Raw genomic sequence first — 24,795 nt, forward strand, 5'->3', positions numbered from 1 at the left:
ATTTCAAAATAGTAATAATATTTCACAATATTGCAGTTTTATTGTATTTTGGATTAAATAATGCAGCCTTGGTGAATACAAGTGAAATTTTCAACAACAACAACAAAATCCTACTGAAATGTTGAGTAGATTTTTTTTTGTATACATGTATATATATATATAAAATATACAAATCAATAACAGTGTCTAAATAGAGGTAGTTTGGGCTGAATTAATTTAGGATCCCAAAAAAAAAAGAAAATTTCAATTTCAATACAGTGTTCACCTTGCAAGCACTGTAATAACTCACTTTTCTCAGGATTATTGCTTTGCACATCTTTCATGTGAGATTAAACTAAAAAGTATTTCAATGCTTTCAAAGAGAAGTAAAAACTCATTGCCACATGCTACTTTTTCTATTCCTCTGAAAAGATGGGAATTCTTCATATTTTTTACATTCTAGAAAACATCAATAACACAAAAGTTTTAAAACACAGGTACACAAATCCCTTCAATTAATACTTAAAAATGTTGGTCTGTAATTGATATTTTGTAACCATATTTGCATTCATCCAATTGTGTTTATTTGCATTTTTAAGTGAATAATGATTATTTCCGCAGCCTTTTTAAATATGGATGCTAGTGGTAAAAAGAACGTTGGATCAGTACTTCACTAGAACAAAGCCTTCAGGTTTTTATTTGTACAATAGTTTTCGAGAGTAAAGGAGAGTGCAATGCAATAGTGCAGGCATCATTTATAACAATTGGGATTCATGATATGAATAATAAATTATAGCAGCTTCTTCACTTGTTTTTGCTTATTACTGTCATTACTTATACCTGCCACTGCAAATAATCCAATTGATCATCTGGCCAAAAAAACATCCATCTTCAAAAGTTTCTGTGAGGGCAATAACCCAAGACAGTTTTGGCAATAATCACTCATGCATCAAAAACAACCACCAAATTAAGTAGCATGCGCACATAAACACACACACACACGCACATACACACTCTCATACACACACTCGTAAGCCGAAACATTTCAATCATTTCAATCAAACAAACGTATCTCTTCAAATCAGTATGTGCTGATCAAACATTTATTATTCCAAAAAGTGTGTCCGAGCACCTGTCAAGTGTGTCTGCAATAGTGCGTATTGCTTTCACGGTGGTAGAGATTGAGAAAAAGTACTGAATTCCCAAAGTTGCCCCTCCTTCCTTTAACACAAGTATCCCAGTAGACCTTGGGTAATTTGAATAAACTGTCCTCCAATGGTCTGAGAACTCAAGGTCTCCTGAAAGACTCTGGGACACCTTTGCGCCACTCCGCCTTGCCCTGCCCCCACATCCAAACAACATATCTTCTTAAAACATTTAATTGGAAGCAGTAAACCCCTGATTAAATAAAAATGCACTTCGAAGACAGCAATATGAGCTCTGAGAGTAATCAGAGAGAGAGAGAGAGACAAAACAGGAGAGTGAGAGAGATCTTCAATTACTGTGCCGAAACCACGTCAAGCTCTTTTTTTTTTTTTGATTCAATAAAATAAGCCTTAAATATTCAGGAGCTGTTTCTGGGAATAATGAGTCCTCTGCTTGAGTGATATTATTCCAGTGGAATGAAGTGGTAGTGTGAGGGAATATATTTCAGGAGGTTGGTGGATGCATTTCTAATGGGGTTTAATACTAAACCTGGATTCCCTATGCTGCTTTCCTACTGGCTGCTATCCCTGATGAGAAAGAACTTTGAGATGTGTATGAGCTGAACTCCCTGATGATATGACATATACTACGTACAAAAGTTCTGGGTCAGTAGTTTTTTTGTTTTTATTTTTATTTTTTTATAATTTGATTCAGCAAGGATGCACTTAAAGGGATAGTTCACCCAAAAATGTAAAAGTAATGTTTATCTGCTTACCCCCAGGGCATCCACAAATGTCATCACAAAATTAGATTTTTAAGTCGAACCGTTGCAGTTTATCATTCTTATAATGTAAGTGGATGGGAATTACGACTAAAACATACAATAAAACGTAAAAAAAAAAAAAAAATATTAAACTCTGTTACTCATTACAAACAAAACGTCTGTTCAAGAAACTGAACAGTATTTATATAGTTTTTTTTTTTTTTACATTTGATTCATGCAATGTCTGAACTGTTAGAATTCTTCCTGAATGCTTCCTGTTGTGCGCATTCTTAGCAGCCACGACATGTGGAATCATCTTTTTCTTCTTGCTTTATGGTGGATTGCAGACTTATAAGTGCATAACCGGCACCTATCACTCAAATGACTATTGACACTCTATCTACAATCTCAGAAAGGAAAGAAAAGCTGGGAAACACAGAGGAATGGAGACAAGTGCTAATCGGAGGACAGGAAAAAGTAGGAATGGCTGTAAGTTCTGCAAATCGATTGGCTGAGGAAAAAGCCTGGGCTCTAATGTGTTGCATGTGAAGGATTTGCTGTGAAGCAGAGCTACTGAATCAATGGTGTAGAAAACGCATCATTAGGACAACACCCCCCCCCCCATACACTCCCAAAGGACCCGGAGACTGTATGAACACACACACACACACCACAGTACTCAATAAATACAGCTCCACACTCCTTAATACCCAAACAATCTCATGTGTGTCAACTTATCTACTCACAGAACCACACACAGTGTACAACATACAAACGGACCATAAACGCAAAATATTTTCAATCTTCAATACATCTGATAAAAGGCAGGTCTCTTTCTCTCTACCATCTTCTCTCTCTCTCTCTCTCTCTCTCTCTCACACACACACACACTGCTTAATTCTACCAAGCCTTTTTGAATTGAATTTACATCACCTTTTGGACAGATAATAGAAAATTCAACCATGTGGTGTTCAGAAGTGGACAGTCAATTACATCCTGGCTCTGTGGGCTGCGCAGAAGTATCAAGGATAAGCCCGTATGTCAGGCTCTGAAATACAAGAACTGAAGGTTGCACTAAAAGAGGGCAGAAAATATCTTTGGCTTAGCAAATATACCCCTAGTATTGTTAGAGCACAGACGAGAGGGAGCGTGTTTAATACCGAGAGCTTGTTAGCGAGATGTTATGCATGAAGGCGGTAAAGTCAGGGTTTCTAAAACTGTGTTGCCAAGTCACAGGGCTAATCAAACCGGTAATATGGAATTTCGCAGTGGTTTAAAATCAACCTTCCCACTGGCAGGGTCGAATACATGGGCAACGCTAGGAGTCAGCTTCTGGGACTTCAGGTCTGAAAGTTTTCATTCACAGATGTTTTGACACTAATAAAATCATTCAGAACTGCAATCTGCTCTATAAATCTAAAACTTCTGACTACTGGAATTAAACTAGGTTATTCTGCGACAAAGTGAAAGCTCATTTAAATTACTGTGCACGCTTTCAATTCTGCAGACAAGCTTTTGACTTTTTGGTCAGATTTGTGCTCCATCTAGATGAAGTACTGAATATTTCAAAGGCATAACTCTGATAACAAAGCAGAATGTTCAATTGCATTTTAAGAGTTTGCCAATTCAAGACCAGTGACTGACCACTTGCGGTTCTTGCCAGTCTTTTATTTAAACACCATGTCACTTCACAATATATGACAAATCCAGCAACCATGCACTTATTTCAACAGCATGCTGGTTTCTAAAACCCCAAAACTCATTCACTACCTTTCAAAAGACGGGAACAGCAAGATTTTTTTAAAAATAAATTAGTACTTTTATTCAGCAAGGACACATTCAATTGAGCAATCGTGACAGTAAAGACATTATTCAAAATGAAATAGTGTTCTTTTGAACTTTTATATTCATCAAAGAATCCTGAAAAACATATGAAATGTATTTCTACAAAAATAAGCAGGACATCTTATTTACAACATTGGAATATTTATTGAGCAGCAAATCAGCATGATTTCTGAAGGATCATGTGACACTTAAGACTGGAGTAATGATGTTGAAAACTGACATGAATACATTTGAAATATTTCTTGAAAATAACGGTAAACTCTTTTGTCTTGCTTAGGACCTTATGTATTTTGTGCATCCTAAATATCCACAATTAATATTTTTACACAAACGGCCACAAAAACATTCTGTGCACTGATACTTACCTTGATAGTTTTCACACACTAAATTTTGAAACTGTATGTGTCACTAATTAAATTATCATTTAAATATGTACAGTCACATTTTTAAGACCGATATTAATAGCTAAACATTGAAAGTCAAGTCTATACACAATTAATAAGTCAACACAAAGTAATTTGAAAAGTAGGAAAAGGACATCATGAATGAATGATAGCATGTTTTAATGTTATAAGGGTAGTTCGCTGAAGAAAAAAAAATGCATAAAACATAATTGTATAAGTTAGAGATCGTACTTCTGCATTTTAGTAAATGACATTTCTACTGCACAGGGAGCAAACTTTTATCGAAACCTCTTTAATATAACAAAACACAAATTTGAAATGTGTTCTTTTTAATAAAAATGAATCCTAGTGACATAGAAGCACCTCAGAGGTCATGATCTAAAGTATGAAGATTGGGCTTTTGGGGAGCACTCAAGGTCCAACTGCTAGAGCTGAAGCGCAGACAGACTAGAGCATCGAGACCGTCCCGCCGAAAGCGAGGGAGAGGGTGACCAGCCTGTCTGTCTGCACCTCTCACCCTCTCTGTTCTGTCCTTGCATTGACACCGTCAGACACAAACAGCTCCTTAATATTCCCCCACGGTCCCCTTGTCTCATCTTATCAGTGTCCCGCTGTCCTCCCGGCCTCGTGGACAAAAGGGACGGGACGTTCCGGGCGGAGGACATGAATCATTATGCTTCCTCTTTCCAGGACTGCTCACATGCCCATTGATTCTACCGACTTAATTGGCTTTATTAGCCAAGACGGGAAGCCGGTGAGGGGCTTCTGCAGCGTCTTCGTCTGCGCCCCCCTCCATCCTTCCACCCAGTCCTCCTCAGGAGATACCCTGTGTAATTGTTTTCCCTCCATCTTCTATGTCATTGTCGGATGGGTCCAGGGGGATTATTAGTAACCCTGGGTCCCTCAATAATTCATCCTAAGCTATTTATACACAAATGGAGAGTCCTTTAAATTCTCCCTCAGTGAGCTTATCTACTGCTCAGATGGAAAGGGAGAGAGAGAGGGAGAGAGAGAGAATCCAAAGAGAGTGTAAAGGGTGCAGAGAGCAAGCGAGAAAGCGAGAGAGAGAGAGCGATGTGTACCTCTTTTCAGCAGAGACACAATGACCTGTTTCTCCAGTGTTTTCGAGTTTCAAGGTGACGCTGGCGTACTCTCTCCCTTCTCGCCTGCCAACCCGATGAAAGTGCCATCCCGGGAATACGCTCGCTCACACAACGCTCATTAATGGCTTCTAATCTGCCAGCTTTTCTACCCATTTAACGCAATTAAGACGTTTACTAAAGCTAACATGGACCGGCAATCAACTCCAAGGACATGGCAAACGCGCATAATAGGATTTGTAAACAGGCGACATTTTATCAAACGCACACTCGACACCGCTTCCAACGCGAGCGCAGCCCAGACAGGAAGTCAGGCTGACTCTCTGCAGGAAACCGAGCATTATGGCTGTTCTCCTAAAATCCAGCACATGCACACAGACGCAGGCTCAGGCCCTCGCGGCTGCTTCACGCTGATACACATGCTCCTCACTCTTTTAAAAAGAGGACCGCTAAGCTGCTCAGGGTGAGGAGGCCCGCGGTGGAAAGCGTTTCTACAATCCTCAAAACTCGTCATATTTATCCGTTTGGCAGAGGAACCCAACGCTATCTTTCTCGCTTTGAATAAGCAGGACTGCAGAGCTTCAATTTCAAGTCTTTTTTGTGAATTGAATGCCCTCGGGCAGGGCATCCGAGGTAGCGAAGCAGCGTGCAACTACACGTGGGCATGACATGGGAATTAAATGAGAGAGTAGTTTGCATAGACTAGATCATTTGCCTACTAAAAACAGCATTTTTAATCTGTTGTAGTTATCAGTGTCATCAAAGCCTGGGACATTATAACAAAGCCATAATGTCCCGTGGCGAACTATAATGTAGCCTGCTATCTCCAGACAGGTCTAAATATGTCTGAATCGACTGGGCGTCTCTCAAGGGATAACGGAGTCATGAATTAACTAATATAAATAACTAATGAAAAATGCTTATTTAGGAAAGAAACAAAGCAAAATAACACTGTGTTTATGGCATTTATTTATTGATAAAGAGAAGATGTAGAGTCTAATATCCATACCAAAACAGAACGATGGATGGACGAACAGAATAAAAGACAGAATGATAGATAAAATAGATAGATAGATAGATGGATAGATGTTTCTAATATGCAAGTGAAATTCAAAATTTCATTTTTTATAATAAAAAATAAGAAATTAAAGTTATAAAATGTGTATTTATTACCTTAATAACAACAGTAAAACAACAAATAAAGATAAAAATCACAAATATTGCATTATATTACAACAGATGTTATACCAGTAACCTTCTTTTTGGAGGCTCTTAAAAATGTGCAGTGGACTTGTGAAATGTCTATTTTATCCATTTAGGTAAAGGAAATGGCAAAATAATTTTCTCCAGATATAACAGATGTCTCTGGACTCGATCGGAACCCTGCAGGAACAAACAAAACAGCTCTTTTTAGCGCCGCCCTGGTGGACTCCACTGGCCAGGCATCTTGAAAAGGGGTAGGATAGGGCATTAGATTCACCTGAGATTATGATTTAAAACCTCTGCTAATAAGCTTTGCCGTACTGGGAAAGGCTGATCTCTGGGGCCATTAAATTGCAAATGAGTGATGATGTGCTAGAGAGGCTCCCTCCAGATCACCAACCACTGCTGCAGACATAAGGGGCTCTCATACACCTCAGCCAACACCAGACCCAGCTGGGTCCTCTGAATGCACAGCCAAAAGCTGCGCAGGGTGTCTAGTCTCCCTACACTTCCTCTATCCAGTCTATGCTTCAAGCTGAAAGTTATTACCCTGAATGTCATACAAACTCGCACTGTATATTCAAAATAAATCCACATCTCCTAAACAAACAGAGTGTTTAATTAATCAGGCTGGCCTAGAATAAAACAACAAATGCACACATTCAGAACCTCACTGTCAGATCCGCACGGGTTCAGGTGGGTTCATTTTTAGCTCTGGACCGACTGCGACCCTGAATTAGAAGGTCGTTTTCTGTCCGAGGCCATGATGGCCACAAAATAGTGCTTAAATCTTTAAAAACGCCACCTATAAATTACTGCAAAGGACAGCGGGGTCAAAGCTTGGCGTGGAAACCGGCCAAGAGCCATCAATCTGCGGTGAGGGTGACATCTGTCTCAGGGACTCCCCTATTCTCGGTTTCTCCCCCACTCGCTTTCTCTTTTATCCAGCCCACTTTTCTATACATCCGTCTTTATCGTGCTCTCTCGTGCCTACTTGCAAGCGAAGGTCCCCCCACTAAACCCAAACATATTAAAATTCATGAGCAAATGTTATGTCGCAGGTATTTCGACACAGGGGCTTCTAAAGCACCCAGACGTTTTGTGGCATCTCTTTCAGTGAAGGTTTAATGCCCATTTTGGGCATGAAATACAGATTTTCTGCTTCGGAAAGTAGGCTTTGCACATTTTAAACTGCCATGGAGACTTTCACTGCATGGTTGAAATCCAACCTGTAAAACTTCCATCCAGAAGATCCTTGAGTTCATCTGACCTCCCCTACCTCTAAAAAAATTCATATTTATATTCATATATTTGCCTAATTCCCAAAACAAACCTTAAAAGATTGCTGCAATTGCTCCAGATCTCACCTCCATTTGAAAAGAAAACTACAAACTGGAAAGCAAACTATTTTAATTTCTGGAATGAAAAAAAAAAAAAAATCTTTTATTATTTTTTTTTATCATGTAATTTTTTTTATGGCTGACATTTGAACTGACCCCGAACCCTATAACACTGATGTTTTTAGCTTCTGATAGACTGAAAGGACAAGCAAAACAAGTCTTTTATTTTGGTTTTAGCCATTTTAACCTTAAGATAATGGCTGGCTGGCTGCCCACAAGTCTTTCAGGTATCATAGCTTTAAGTATGGCTGCAATAAAATGATAAGCTCTGGACATTTTTACTTAACATGGATTCATCTAACAGCCAATCACACAGCATGCTCTGTGTGTGTGTGTCTGAGTGTGTTGGAGTTTCATCCACTACACAATCTCAGACACGATGCTCTCACTGGTTTCAGCATCTGCCGTCGCAATGTGAGGGCGACATGAACCCATATAAACTTCATCTCCAGAGCTGTTCTGAGAGTCACTTCACAAGCACTTTCACTGCTTTGAGAGAAATAGTGTGTCAAATACACATTGAAGTTGAAACAAATAAGAAATACTGACAGAAATTTACTACTATTGTATATTAAATTGTATTTCTCAATATAACAATAATAATATTCTTATTTTAAGGAATATAGTACAACAAAGACATTCATCCATGTTTTAATTTATAGAGTTCTGTTTTGCAGCATATTATTTGATATAAATATATTGTAAATACTTCTGGCTATATCACCCAGGCCTAGCAAAATGTGTAAAAAAAAAATGCATAGACAAAAATGCTCAGTCCAGTTGGTTTTTAAATGTCTAAAGCCGAAAGCATTTCAGTCCAATAAATATCATGATATTAAAATCCTATTTACATGCAATAACACTGAGTGGGAAAATCACTAATGAGGATTTATTAGTTAACAATGCCTCAATAAAAAAAATCGTAGTCCCCTATGAATAACAAATAGACTGTTTCAGTAGATGTCAAGCTAATTATAATCTCATAATGGTTTAATAGAGGGCTGTTCCAGAGTCATTACGTGTTTTTCTTAGGCTACGTGAGTGTTGTCAAATCACTTCTGTATCAAACAACGCTGTGACTCTATAACCACAAGAAAACTAGAAATACACTGCTTACTTTAAATGCTACACATATACACTTATGCATGCATAAACATTGCAATCTCCACGAGCTGGAGTCGGCCGGTATCATATCACCATCTCGATCTGCTCTGACTGCAGACGAAGCGTATCCTCCACCCTCACGTATCCCACAATGCCCTCCTGCTTCTCTAGAAACGACTAGTTTCCACACATCCTCCGTTTTATATCAAACCCTGCATGATAAATCTCAATACAGCTCAGCACAAGAAGGTACATTAGCATAGGTATGAAAACACCTTGCATCTTTACAGACGTACTCTGTGGTAAGTTCTCCAAATAATAAAAAAAAGTTCTCCTCACATGTAGCTCACAAAACAGCAGTTCTTAATGCACGGTTGCTTATGTCAAAAAGTAAACACAAATTATGCTTAATATAGCTCATCTATTTGCCAACTCAAAAAAAAAAAAAATTGGATGTGCAGTCCTACCCTTATGTGTTCAAAACTATCTGCTTCGTTTATCACATTTCTGCCAATCTTTCCTAAAATTCAATAATAAAATGCAAAAAAGGCTGCTTAAACCCGCTCACAGCCAAACAACAAACAGCTAGACTAACAACCAGGTTAATTGTCATTTTACAGCCTCAGTGTGTAGCTTAATTTACAAACCACTAAAAAAACAAAAACTGAGGGATGATTAACAGTACACAGCCCCTTCATTCCTTTCCAAATAGTTTGCTATCTTTTTTTCTTTCTTTGAGCTCGTCTACATCAAAAGGTAATTAAAATGTTGCTTGCTTAAATCAGTCATACAATGAAAATGATTTAAGCTATTACCTAGGCTTTCGTCTGCTTTTAGTTCTCTACCTAACCATCCTCTGCACACTCTGCTAATTAATGGAGTTTGAATACAGCATCATTAGACTAACAAATAGGCAACGCTTCCCATAATGAGAAAAAAAGAATTTAAAATGATGTAAAGGGCTCAGACAAAAAGAGCACGCTGGTGTATTTTTAACAAGATGGATGCTGCAAAGATTCTCAGAATGCATCAGGTACAATGAATTTTAAAAAAAATCATTAAATGTTAAATTACAATGACAATGTGGTTGGTGTTACATTTATATTTTGCGCTCAGAGTAGAGAAGTGAAAACAGTTTCTGGAGGAGAAAATAAGCAATCATGGGTCTAAATAGGTTATTGCCTATAAACGCTATAATACCTGGAGAAAATTTCCATTCACCCTGCATGCTTCCCTCTTTGCTCATGGGCAAACACAGAATTCGAACCAATCACCAAATCACTCTAGAGCCAAAGGAAATCATGTCACCTCTGATTAGCTACTGACTGTTCTGAGCTGTGACGTCAAATGCAGCAAACAGGGGGAAAAAAAGCCCATTTCATGCTTTTAAGAGCCTACAGTATGTAAACAAATCTGTATAATCTAGTTATATATATAAATACGGTACCATAAAATGTTTTCGGTTTTCAAAAAAGAATAGTCAAAAAAAACTGGCTGTATTTTGGGCACAATGACACCTTTTCTTAGCCTTGCCTAGACAGCAGAGCACATATCACTCCTAAACCCTTTAAATATTTAACACACAGCACAACAACACTTGATGATGCAACTAGTTTGAAAACAGAAACTATTAATTTCGCCCGAGTTGTTGTCAGAACACTGCAAGGCTTCGGAAGCTTCTTAAATCAAAATTGTGATCCACAGACAGGCGAGATAAAACCAGCATGCCGCAGAGTGGGGTGTGGCCTCGGGCTTTTCATCGGCGCAGTTTATATGAAATTACAGCTAAACCTTATAAAACTTTTAAGGCTGAACCCAGTTTAGCCCTGCCTTGCTCTTTGAGTCCTGCTATTTAAATATATGAAAACACAACAAGGCCATTACGCAGGACATAAATCTTGCAGGGGAAAATTTTAGGAAGCCTGCAAAAGCTGCGCAGCGTAGCATATTTGCATAGTTTTCAATTTAGAAACTAAATCGACTCCGCCAAACGCCATTACTTCCAGTTTAAAAGTTCACATGGCCTAACGCAACACCGCTATCTGACAGAGAGTTATGGTAGATACAGATGAAATTCATGAGATGAGTGTTCTGGGATTAGCCGTTGCACATAAACAAGTCTCTGTGCGGTCTGAACGACTGAAAGAACTGAGATGAGTTTTAAAATGCCTCGAGGTGTGAGAAAATGGTTACATTTTGGCCCAATTCAGTCAGCACAACAGGGTAACACTAGTTAATAAGGGCCACCGCAAGGTTAGGGTTGCCAGACAGGACCTCTATCCTGTAGAACTCCAAACCTGCAGCAAACACATGCAGCTTTTTCTGTTCCCACTTTTTCCTCTGCAAGTCATCTCGCCTTGAGTAACTATATTTTTTCTTGATTGCCGACCTCAAATAACACTGGACAAAAACACTTCCACCACCCTCACGATTGACTTAGCCTGCTCTCATGGATGTATATTTATATGCATGTTTGTGCCACCACTGCGACTTGTATTAAGTGCAGACGTGCTGCATATTGAGAAGGCGACCTATGAACAAGTGACGACCTCCGTGGCAACACGTTGACTCGTTCATAAACAAAAGAGTCACATTGATCAATTGGAGCGGAAACTGCACTTGAAGCGGGAGCTTGTCGCCGCTTTCTCGATGGGGATGAGCGATCGGAGACTAGAGGCTTGAGAGGATTTGGGATGGGCCGAGGCTTGGAACATCTGCAGAACCAAACGAGCTAGAGAGGAAAAAAAAGAGAAACGCTGTGTGTGCAGATGATGCAACAGCAATGCAATAGTGAGTCCAGGACGCGAGCTGAATTAACACCAAGCCGCAGGAGGAAAAACCCAGCGTTTCTCTTTCTCCGGCAAGGACATCCAATTGTCTTTTGGAAAAATCCTGCCCAGAAACTCGGGTTTAGGTTGCCCAGAAACAGAATTTTCTTCCCTGTTAACACAGTATCTCGACAACACATCACCCCAATGGAAAACATTTGTACTCATACATTTTTCAAAGAGGGCTTGTTTGGACCCTCAAAACATGACTCTCTAGAAAATAAAAATCACATTGGACATGGATATTTGGAAGTTGGGAATCTTATTAAATATTATTAATCTTCACTTCACAAACACAGCAAGCTGTGAGCTGCAGGTAAACAAGACAATGCGACCTGTCCCAACCACAGACTCTGTGATCCAGGAGAGACTGTCAATCCATGCATAGTGGCAATCTCCCCTACGCTAAAAGGCATGCAAGGATAAGACTTTACGGTCCGCAGCATGTTTCCTCTAGCTGCTGGTGACCGGTACAAATGGCCTCTATTAGCTGTGCTGAGTCACGCAGAGCAGCCAAATGAAAGTGCTGGAGGACTCAAGAACTCCCCCCAGCTCAAGCCTGCCCCAACTACCTGGTTTTCTCCATCCAACTCTCTTTTACTGTCTACTTCAATTACTCAGTTTAAAACCAAATCCAAAATCCTGCGCTAAACACTTTGTTAGTCTGTTTTCATCCATCTTTTTGTTATGTTTCTCCTCTTTCTATCACTCTCTTTTTCAATCCATCACTCTCCCGATCTCCGTCCTTTAGTGAGCATCATAGTATTTGTCTCTTTCTCACTTTCTCCCGAGAGACAGGAGTCTAAAGACTAGATAACTGATGTACAGAATCATTACTCTAGCTGCTCAGGCATGAGGATGAATAGAGCCCCCTCCACTCAGTGTCTCATTAGAGTCTACACGTAAAATGTATCGTGCTTTATTCAGTAATCACTCCAGATGCGTATCCAGCATGGCGAAATCAAATATATGCCTGCATGCCATGTCTGCATATCAAAAACAGAGAGCAAAAGTAGACCATATGCATGAGAATAATGACTATCAAAAATAGACGGCGTGAATTCAGCAGCACAGTACGAAAACGCAGCGTCTCCTCCTACGTGCTTCTTTATAGCATCAAACGTGTTCCTTCTCCACCTACACTCATCACAACTTCAAACACTCACGCTTATCAATGATGGTCGCGTCTGGTGTTTACCTGCACGATGCAGTATCGTTTTCTAACAATTTTAGAATCTGCTGAAAATGAGAGAGAAACTAAAACTGCACCGCTAGTTATTAAAGATATAGTTCACGCAGAAATTACAATTTCATAATTATTTACTCAACTTCATGTCTTTCCAAGTCTGCTTGACACAATGGAAACAATAGGATCCAAAGCACTGAAGTTCATTGTATGGACATTTCTCTAAATATTTTCTTTTGGGTTCCACAGAAGAAAGAAACTCATACAGGTTTGGAACAACAAGAAGCGGGGTAAATAGAGGCAGAATTTTCATTTTGTGTCTGGATGTGATCTCGACACTCCCTGCTGGCTCGCCAAACCGCCTCAGTCTGTCATGTCAACATCTAACCAATCAGAAGGCTTGAGGTTCTGCCGTTTCTGTTATCCTAAGACCCCAACAGAGAGCTGCAGACCTGCTCTCAGGACCTCATCTCAGCGTGGAGTGTAATGGTAAATCTGGAACGATGTGTGTGGGAGGCTAAGTGAGTGAATAAATGGATGACAAAACCCCTTCTAGCCTGTGAATGGAAAGAGAAATCGCATGATTGGGAGAGGAGAGATGGCGGAGAAAGTCAGCAGGCTGGAGGAGGTGATAACATGTGAAGAGAGGAAGTGGGTGGAGGTGGAGACGGATGAAGTGCCAAGATGGAGAACTTCCTATAATGATGAAAAACAAGACAATGCAATCATGTTAATGATCAAGGAGGGCAGACAACTGTAGGACTACAGTATTTATGGAGTTTTTAACAAATAATTATTTGTTTGGGAGGCACTGCCAAAAATTTTTTTTTTTTTTTAGGGAAAGCTTGGTAGCTTTTAGCTTTTCACTCATGCAAATCATTTGAAGTCACCTTGAAATCAAAATCGACAATTCTTAAATTTTTTATTTCTCGTATATTGCAGTGCTCATTTTAAATGGTTTATCTTTACGCAGCATAATAAATGTGCCCTGATTATCTTACATCAAAAACATTAACATTTGTTTCCCTCACAACGACATGACTTCTCTGATGACGTGTGCACTGGCATGAGGACGAGACAACAATCCCTCCAATCCAGCAAGCTGTCACCCTGACGTGAGATCACAGCAATTAGCGAACAATGATCCAATCAATTCTCAGTGGACAAAAATAAGTCTTGCCCTACCTTTTACTTCCTCATTTCAAGGCTCTGATACAGGAGATTTACGCCAGGAAAGGGGGAAGATTTTTTTAAAGACTTTAAAGGAACATTTCAACAAAAATTTTTAAGTCTGTAATCATTTACCCACTTTCAAGTTGTTCCAAATCTATATGATTTTCTTTATTCTGTGGAACTCAAAAAATCTTTTGGCTCCTTCATTTTATGGAAGAAAAAAATCCTAAAAAATATAAATGCATGCAGTTTTGGAACAAAATGAGGATAAATAAATGACAGAATTTTTATTTTAGGTGAACTATTCCTTTAAAGGTACACTTTTTAAAGGTACTGGCCCACTGACAAGCTATTATAAATACACTACTTTTTCTGAAAGTGAAGGGAAAGGCCAGTTTCACAAAACAGCATATTAAGTTCTTGAAGGAAGGAGAGCTCCAGAGCGGACAGGCCTCAGGGTACTCCAGGGTAAGGAGAGAGCGGCCCTGCTGCCAAAGGGAAATGGATTTTGAGAGAAACTGACGCCAGTTCCTATGTTGTGGAGAGGGAGTGAATGAGTACCTAAACTCAGTTATAACATGGAGCCAAGCAGGCCTGACGAACACACTAGTGAACACGGGCCCTGCAGTGGGGGGATGGGTCCAAAGGACCATATATTGCAGGAAGGAGACAGTTCCTAGAATCAGCCGGCACGGCTCCCCATAGTTCACAAGCACCATGATTAACCACCGGACGGGGAGTACTCCAGCGGTGCTATTAATAAAAGATAACCTCCTACCCTCCCCAGACCCGCTTCTCAAAGCCACATTTTTGCTAGGCACATACAGAGGACAGCTTTGTTTACTACAACAGAGGGACTTCATCCCTGGGGCTGGGGTACACAGCTCTTCCCTCGGCACCCAGGGCCGGATGGGAAAATTAGCCACCGATGTGACAGTAAACAATATCCTCTGGGTTGGGGATCAATTAGACAAGCCTGTGAAATAATGACACCCCTGGGATGATGTTCCTAGGGAGACCCCCTTTGGACCCCTGGCTGAGGTCTTCAGGAATCGATCTTTCCAAACACACCACAGGTACACAGCTTCAGCAGTAATTACCACACTGCAGGAGCAGACAATCGCACAAACAAGGCACAGTTGTGGCCGAACCTATCCGGAGACTTGAGTTGCTGCGTATGACACCAACTGGCGAGGAGAAGATAAGCAGGAGGTAATTATAGTTCTGCTGCTGTTACCGCTAAAACACACCACGCTGAAATGCAATTGTGCAGACTGTCATCATAAATAAATATTTTATTGTGAAGCAATAAAACAGGAACAATCACAACTACACAACCCCAATTAAGAGGTTACTGGACAGACCCTTTCAGCACAGATCCTATCCTTGCTCATAATGTACGCTTTCATTGTCTTGACGGCTGCCATTTACCTTTAGTTCCTGCACAATCATTCTTAGACAAAAAGGCTCAAGACGTTTGTTTGTGCCCACAGCACAATCTCTAAAGAAAATTAATTGAGGGAAATGTTTACAAAAGCTAGAGTACACACACATTTGTTTTTTCTACCATGGTAGGGACTTTCTATTGGCTTCTATTGTTTTAATACAGAGTTAATAACATTTTCCATCTTCGCCAAATCTCAGAAAAGCCTGTAGAGCTCAGGCTTTTCTATTCTTGAAGATTTAGTCAGCACAATGCAAAACCTGAACACACACACACAGAGTCAGAGAGAGGGAGAGAGAGAGAGATTTTTGGATGGACTTATGAAGCGAGCTGGACCTCAAGCTTCTACAGGGGACTTCACTCTACCCTTAACCTTGGGTTAACATCATTCTCAACACCGTGTAAAGGCTAGTTTTAACCCTGGGTTAAGTACACGTTCTACACTTGAAATTTTGGAAAGGGGTTATCATTTATCCCTGGGTTATGCTAGTGACAATGCGTTACACTAATATTAAACGTAACGGCGAGTTGTTTAGCAACATACACCAATCATAACCTGCCTCAGTTCTTACCTCATTAAAAAATCATGCGCTTTGTACAGTCGCTAAAACTTTCACGCGCCTCCACGACTGAGGGGAAACAGTTAAATATGTAGAACGGCGAAGGAAAACGCGATGAATAGACGATATTACTTTGCTCCACATAGCGACTACACACAGATGAACAAGCAGTTATTTAGCGTGTAGTATTTGTCCAACGTTAATATTCAAATAAGAACGTTACAAATGCACAGCGTGGAAATCTCAAAACCTGACTACTTAAAATTAACATATAGGCAGGATAGTGTAAACAGCTTGAAGCACAAAATAAGATTCTTCAGTTTCAAGTGTGAAAAACCCACACGACCTCAAAATAGGCTCGCGTAAAAACCCCGAAGTACCGCTTGTGATCTGACAAAATTCGCTTCGTGTTGGCTACGGAACAATTCTAAATCAATACTTAACTTTCATAGTAAGCCAATGAATGAATTCCCTAACACATTTTATACGTGTCATTTATACATACATTAAAATACATGCCATTCCAAGTCTGCCGTCCGATTTTATGATGGAAACGGAGGCAAAACAAATCAAGACATTCCAGTGACAGGAACGGAGTGCGAAACGTACCTTTGTGCATGCCAGTGAAGCGGTCTTTCAGCACGGTGAGCTCGTAGATCTTGCCAAATTCCTCGAAGAGCGGCCGGAGGTCCTTCTCGTCCAGGTTGCGAGGTATCTGTCCGATGAACAGTTTGATGGCATCGTGGTCCTTCATGGGAATGGTGGCGCAGCTCGCGGGACTGTGCGTGTGGCTTATTCCGTTCACGAGCCCGTTCGTACTGGCCGCTCCTCCGTGCACCGCGGCGTCCACCTGTCCGTTAGTTAAAGTTGCCATGTTCACCGCGAGGACTTTCACCTGCTACGCCTTCAGAAGTGTTTCAAACGACGGGATAAGACGTCCTACTCTGGTTTTCGCCGAAAATGTATAGATGCAAACACGTACCATTGAACACAAGTCAAATATCAAACGCGTTTGGTCGTCCAGGCGGAGGCGGCGTGTTTCCTTGTATGTGTCCCTTACAACTCAATTCATTCATGTAATAAAAACGAGAGAGAGACCGACCGAGAGCGTTTGCTTTACCTCCGTTCCCCTCGCCCCTGCTTCTAGCTACCCTTTTATTTTTTGCATTGAGAAGTCAGTATGGGTGTCCTCCCGGTTTAAACCGACAGGGCTGTCTCAAACGCGCTCAGTGCAGTGGGGAGGAAGAGAAGAAAAATCAGCTCCCTTTATGTCACACGACGCGCTCTCTCCCCCTCGCATCGCTTTACAGGAACATGGTATGTTCCGCCGAAGGAGAGGGACTATAAATAAAGAAAAGATCACTTTTACACGGCTCTTTGTACGCTGCCTTGTGAATAACGCACATTAGAATTGTACATAGTAGCATTTAATCTGTTTATTTATTTATTTATTAAACGTGAATGCATCGTTTTCTCCCCCACCCCCCCATAATGCATAATGTTCCCCTAAATGCATTTCTCAGGAACCATCAAAGGATTAACCAAAATTCGACGGGAACTAATGGACAGCGCCAGTGCTGAAATTCTCGGAGAGTGCTAAGGCAAAAACAGCCTTATGCATTTAAGCTCGCCGGGATAAATAACTTCAGTTTTATCATCATGATAATTTTTTACTTATCATTCAAAGAAATACAAAAATGTGTTTTTATTTTATTGAGGTAATGTTTCTTTTCAAATGCACGACCTAGAAAGAGGGCTGTGAGCTCCTCCGCGCGGTGTGTACGGGCAGGGAGTTGACACTGTGTGTAAGTGTGTGTTCAGGAATAAAAATAAAAACTGTATCATATAGTTGGATCCTTAAGAGCAACCTTTAACCCGTTCAGTCCTAGTGTTCATTCCAGCGAGCATCGCTTTTATCTGGGTGTTTTATATGGTTTTGATCACTTGGGGCCATCATAATGCATTACATGAATGCTACAAAAGGTTTTTTTTTTTTTTTTTTTTTTTGCTCAATAACCTTCTTTTAAATTATGGCATAAATATATGTCACAGTTTGAATGTTTATAACCTTAATATGTAAAAACAACAACAAAATAGCTGCTATATTATAGGTTTTTTTTTGTCATTTTTTGACAGCAACATTTTTTTCAAAGAACTAAATACATTTAAATAAGATTATTGAAGTAAGTTTTACAAGAAATTATTATTTTTTAAATATATTTATGTTTTCTAAAATACATTCAAATGGAAAACAGTTATTTTAAATTGTAAAAACATTTAACAATATTACATTTTTGATCAAATAAATGCAGACTTGGTGAGCATATAAGAGACATTTGACCCCCATTGTACACACACACATACACACACACACACACAAAATCTGGATGTTGCTACAGTTTAGAACCAATGCCCATTGTAATGGACATTACAAACAGCTATTAAAATCTTATCACACAAGTTTTTTGACTGGTTATTATTTATGGTTGCATTTAGAGTTGAATTAAAGCATGACCATATTTTTTTTACATCCCTGGAACCATAATTCAAGAGCAATGGGCCAATAACTGACAGTAGAAATTTTAAGTACTCTTTGAAAGAATATTTATAGTCACAATTTTTTCACTTAGGAGCTCACTTTCATTGTGTCTGTGGATTTCATCAGACAAAAATGCTGTTGTGAATCATTATTCACTACAAAGCATTTGCTTCAACAATAAACTCTCTTTCACTGAAGCCAAAACTAAGTGTCTCTTCAATTTAATAACATAACCCCATCAATGAATTTAGAGAGATCTGCGGTTCTTTCTGATCAGGAAAAACAACCCTGATGTAATGAAGACCGACAGAACAGATGTAATGAAGACTGCTTGGAGGTTTGAGTGACGCCTCCAAACATCTAACCTGAGCCCTCAACACCTCTAAAATCCCCCTTATCCACGATACAAACCGCTATTGACAGTCAAAGCGTGTATGCACATGTGCAAACATTGCATGCAAGCCTCCAATTTCCACACCAGAGCACACAACCACAGCGTTTTTCATGCTGACAATGAAACACCACTGTCGAGACCAAAGCACCTGCTCATAATGATGGGAAATTGTAGGCTGCTTCAGAGTTCCTGCTGAGCACGAGGCCCACGGAGAACAACAGGCATACATGTGTTCAGCACTGGCACAACGGCAGGTAGGAGCACTCAAGCAAACTCAAAATGGAGGAAAACAACAAGCCGCTTTAGAGGAGGCCTTCTGAATGCTCTGAAAAGCCCATGACATAGCCGTTCAGAATAATGATTCACAATAAGTTTTGCATCAGAACTCTGATTTGGCACTGGATATCAAGTAGCGACCCAATATGATACCAAATGTAACCTGTAACCTCCAGTTCCACAAAGAACCTCCATTGAACCTTACCTTTTTTTCTTTTTTTTCAATATAAGGATGCTAGGAAGAACCTGAACTGGGTTTTACAGCAATGACACACATAAACCATTTGTTTTCCAAAAGAACCTTTCAGGTTTTTTCTTAGTGTAATTAGAATTTTTTTTTATTAGTAAATATTTTTCACTACATAGAATATTTTGTGCAATAAAAAATATTTCACAGATGTTATAAGTCCTTCATTGAACCTTAGAAACTATCAAAGAACCTTTTGAGAGAATAATAATAGTAATAATAATAAAAACAGTAATGTATCCTAATTATGCACTTGTATTGCATTGTTTTTTACTGTGGTTTTCTAAGAGACTTGGACATTAATTTTGGGGTCATGATATAATGGTTAAGAAGCACTTTTTGTTTGTTAAAAATAAAGGTTCTAAAAAAAAAAAAAAAATAAAAAAAAAAAGAGAGAAAAGACCAAGAACCATTTTCACTGTATTGCACTGCATTCTTGAGTTGGATTTATACAATTCTTGGGATAATAAAAAAGCATTAGTGCACCTATATTTTCTAATTATAAAAAATCTTTAAAACAAAATAAAAGCAAAAAAAAAAAAAGCAAAAAAAAAAAAAAAAAGTAGTTTACATGTACGCTTTGCAGAATGTGTAAGGTTTTCAGTGATTGCAAATTCCTTTTGGGACCTAAGTACAGCCTTTATTTTTAAGATATCACAATAATACAATAAATGCAATGAATTGCATCAGGCTATGTTTCTTAGAAGAGCAACTTCTCTTAATTGCATCTTTCCAAATAAGTAATTTATAGCTCAGCTGCTCTTGTATCTACATTGCATCTCTTATCGTTTCATGTTCTCTCAGCCCAAAGGTCAACTGGGCAAATATTAAAACACAGTATAATCTTGTATGTGTTTGGCCTTAACGATGTGATTTTAAAGTGTTGGATGCAGTCCAAAGCAGCATTAAAAAGGAAATGAAAAACACTCCATGGCCCTCTCACCTACTGCACTCAGAGGCTGTAATGGCCCGTTAATGTCATTACGGACTGTCAGTATAACCCAGCCCAGCTGAGTCAGTCCGCTTTCTTTGGCAGGGCACTGTGCTCAGTTCTGCAAGCATACACTTGGGGCCACGGTGCCCGAGATCACGCCCGACTTGCCTTGAGCCATATTTTTAATACAAGGACGAAATGTGTTAGCACAAATCATTGTAATTATGCTCTCTGTGTAGTATCCCAACGATTATATAAGTTATGTTGCCATTATTGTTCCCTATAGTCTGTCTCTTTGCCCCTCTCTCATCTCTTTCGCTCTTTTGAAGCCGGCCCAAATGAAAAGTCTGATGAGCACGTCCATCGTCGTGATAATAATAATCATACGCAATTAGCGGGTAATTTACAGACCAATTGGTCTACAGAGGGAGCTGTAGGTCGTTGGGAGCACAGTTTGATGAACCTGGAGTGGAACTGGAATGCTCCAATCTAAATTTCAGCAGAGGAGTGGTCTCAAGAGGAGAGTCTTGCATTTTCATCCTAAAATTTGATCTCAGCGGTATGTCTATGCGAATAAGCTTTACAATCAAATGACAATCATACTTATTTTTTTTTTCTGTCAAGAAATAAATAATAAATCCAAATGTTATTTTCTTCAACAGCAGGCCTGCTGTTAAAAATATGCATTGTCGTTCCATGCTACTTAGCTCATAGCTGCTTGAACAACAGTAAGCTACTGTCCATGGTGCTGAAATATTCTCACAACTACACAACGTTTGGAATAATTAAAATGTATATATATATATCTGTCTTATGCTCACCAAAGGCTGCTTCAATTTGATCAAAATACAGTAAAAGCTGATTTTTTTGGATATATAAATTTAAAATAACTGATTTCTACTTGAATACATTATAACATTTTATTTATTTGAATTTTCAGTAGCCATTACTCCAATGTCACATGGTCATTCCGAAATCATTTTAATATGCTGATTTGATGCTCAAGAAACATTTATCATTATTATCAATGTTGAAAGAGTGGTGCATCTTCATATTTTGTGCAAACCGTGACACATTACCATTCAAAAGTATGGGGCAGGTTTTTTTTAAAGAAACATTTTAAGTAAATGCTGTTCTTTTTAACTATTTATTCGTTGAAGAATCCTGAAAATGTATGTTAGTTTCCACAAAAATATTATGCAACAAAAGCTGTTTTCAACATTGATGATAATAAGAACCATTAATTGGGCACCAATAAAAAGTGAGCACTAAATCAACATTTCTGAAAGCTTGTGTGACATTAAAGACTGAAGTAAAGGCTACTGAAAATGTAGCTTTGCCACCAGAGTGATAATTTTAAAGTGCAATAATATTTACAGTTTTTTAATCTAATAAATGCAGTCTTGGTAAGAATTGTGACTTATGTTAAAAAATAAAAGAATATTTCTAACTTTTGGCCGATAGTGTATATCAACTGACCCCTTCTAAAATGGGTTTACTTGAAAGAGATTGCTATAATATTATACTGAAAGTAACAAAAGCCTTTTTTGACACCCCTCATGCTTTGACAATAGAGTGCACTGAAATAACTTGTGTCCTTGGAACATTACTTTGAATCAAATCCTGTTCCGGCAGTGTAATTGTTGAGGAAGGCAAATAAACGAGTGGCAAATGAAATTCTTGCAGGGCAGCTTGCACAAATAGATTGATAATGTGCGCCAGCCGCCGTAAAGTACGTTGAGGTTTTGATATTACCTGTTCTGCATATTAATGTCTCTCCTAACCTGTCCTTCATCCAGGACAAAGTTCTAAATCTCAGAGAGCCTTGAGCCTCGGAAGCAGTTCATCATCTCAGTGTAATTTAGGAGGACGAGTAGGAAAGGGCAGAGGAGCACAGAACTCCAAAAAAAACTTTGCCAGAGTGGCACTATAGAAAATATGCAGAGTTCAGCTAATTGGAACCTATAAATGTGAGGAAGCAGAAAGAAAATTAGTCATGTGACTCCAGCTGATTACAGGCAAATAAAACAACAGCCAAGCAAGCATATAAAAGGTGATAATTATCAGATCCACTGAGACTATGGCACATGCCAGTCTGATAAACTTTACAGAAAGCCACTCTTGAATTTCATAAATTTAAAAGCTATGTTGCAGAAAATAATCTGATTTTACTGATAAGAAAAAAGCTATTTGGATCAATACCAAGGGACACATGGAACGAATAAAAGCATGGATTGGTGGAGTTTTTCCCCTTTAATTATTGTTTACTCTAGAGGAGTTGCTTATCGTGAGAGCGGTGAGTTTTTTTGCATCAGAAGGGAGCCGTTGGTTGTTAGTGCAGTATTGAAAACAGATTAGGGCTTCACCACTTGACACAGTTGGGCATTTTTTTCTAAATTAAATCCCCAATCACAACTATCAACTGACTCTCGACTCCTCTACCCCATTGTAGAAGAAAGCACAACATTAAAACAACATTATCCCCATTCAGAAGACAAGTTTAGCTCTCTTTGAGGAAAAGTCCAAAATGGCAGTAACCTAAGCTACATCCCTGCATCAGGCCACCACTGTATTCAAACACTTTGACAAGTATTAAATACAAGTACTAAAGTACTACACAAGTATTTAGATATTACATAAATCACCAAATCTACAGATATGAGTAAGGACTGAGGGAATTTGCATTTTTATGTGTGTGCTATCCCTTTAAGAACACAAATTGAGGATTTGTTTGCCTTCGTTTGACTAAAAACACTTTTTTTTTCACTTTTTTTCTCATGACGCATAGGCCTACTGATGATTTCCACAACACATGAACTCCTTGTTACTTTATCCCCACCAGGATTAGTCAGAGAGAGAGAGGTTCTCACCTGTACGTGGCTTCTAACTTCTCCTCATGTCAGTTCCATGTCTTTAATCATTGGTTTGGAATCCTGTGACCTCTGACCTCTCGGCTGTCTCACTGCACCTGTGCTACAGGCAGACGTGTCACCTCCCTGTCATGTGAGCTTCACTCCGCTCTTTACAGTGACTTTGGTGTCTGGGTGTCTGGCCCCACTGAGCCCTTGATTGCTCCCCCGGGAAGGTGTTAGAGAGGTGGGCAAAGCCACCTGCCACTGTCCTACAGTGATGGAGCTAGCGGAGGGCCTGGGGCTTAGCATGACTGCTGGAAATACAACACATTGTGCTGCCAAAGACCATTCCAATAGCGGGGAGAGAGAAAGAGAAAGCCAGACGAAATGACTGCACCGTTGCAACGAGTGACAACGTTGGTTCCTTCGAAGTGAAAAACTGTGCCTATGGAGACAGCAAAGTCGCTCAGGACCAATTTTCCTTCTGCTAAACCAGGTGCAAGCAATTATATGAAATGATTGGACAATCAGTCAGTCTCAAATACTCCGAAGACACCATAAACTTTCTATCATGTGTTTATGTTTCAGGTGCTGTTTCTGGCCAGCAACCACTCCAAAGGGAGAGAAAGGTGACAATGGAAAAAGCGCCGACATGCTTTATGAGGTATTTCTGTGGAAATAGCCAGCCTGTCAGCAGCTACAAGAAAGCATAAACAACCTGTTGTACTTTTTAACTGTTGTATCCTTTAAAAAGACCCAGGGGGAATTTTAAAATACTGCCGCTGAGCTAAATTACTTGGAGCCCTTTGGGGAGCCTTTGTGAAAACCATATACATTTGTTTTGTGTAAAGTATGCAACAGAATACACTGTTAAAAGGGATTTTAGGATAGAGATGGGACAATATAATCCGCATAGGCATCGATTAAGTGCAGATGAGTGTTAGCTATGTTATAGGCCCCACCAAGAATCAAATCACATACGTATTTCAGTCCTATTATGCATAGTACACTACTACTATAGCTCTCACCTGCTTTCAAGGCATTTAACAGGTGAAAAAACACTAAAGAAGTGAATCAGTACTTCTGATTTAATATCTTTTTTAAAATTATTATTATTTTAAGACCATGCATGCCACTTCAATCTCAGCTAGAAAATATACTGTTCATGCAAATGTCAAATTAAAACATGATTCCAAAATGCTGTTTTATTTCATTCATGATTATTTTTACAGCAAATTAAAAACAAATCATGTTTAATAATTTTATATTTAAATGTATGCTGGCTTTAAAATGTTTGCGCTATGTACAACTTTTTTGTTTTTGAAAAACAGTTTTAAATAAATGCTATTGTACGAGTCCTGTATTCAAAAAAAAAAAAAAAACATTTTAAAGTATATTCAAATAATAATAATAACAAA

General features: G+C 39.1%; 1 protein-coding gene across 10 annotated transcripts in view; it reads right to left on the bottom strand.

Annotated features, from left to right (window-relative positions):
- Positions 1 to 24,795, bottom strand: part of celf4 (CUGBP, Elav-like family member 4) — a 110,570-nt gene that overhangs the window by 64,775 nt on the left and 21,000 nt on the right. For 2 of the 10 annotated variants that reach the window (XM_026196582.1, XM_026196580.1), the window contains exon 1: positions 16,745 to 17,493. The exons of 1 other annotated variant lie outside the window; for it this stretch is intronic. In XM_026196582.1, the coding sequence (XP_026052367.1) occupies positions 16,745 to 17,009 (265 nt within the window). In that variant the 5' untranslated portion in view covers positions 17,010 to 17,493. Of the gene's footprint in view, positions 1 to 16,744; positions 17,495 to 24,795 lie in introns of those variants that run through there. 7 more of the 10 variants (XM_026196576.1, XM_026196577.1, XM_026196579.1 and 4 more) reach the window with 4 other exon arrangements.

This window comes from Carassius auratus, chromosome 21, assembly GCF_003368295.1.
Source record: "Carassius auratus strain Wakin chromosome 21, ASM336829v1, whole genome shotgun sequence".
In the NCBI taxonomy this organism is placed as follows: Eukaryota; Metazoa; Chordata; class Actinopteri; order Cypriniformes; family Cyprinidae; genus Carassius; species Carassius auratus.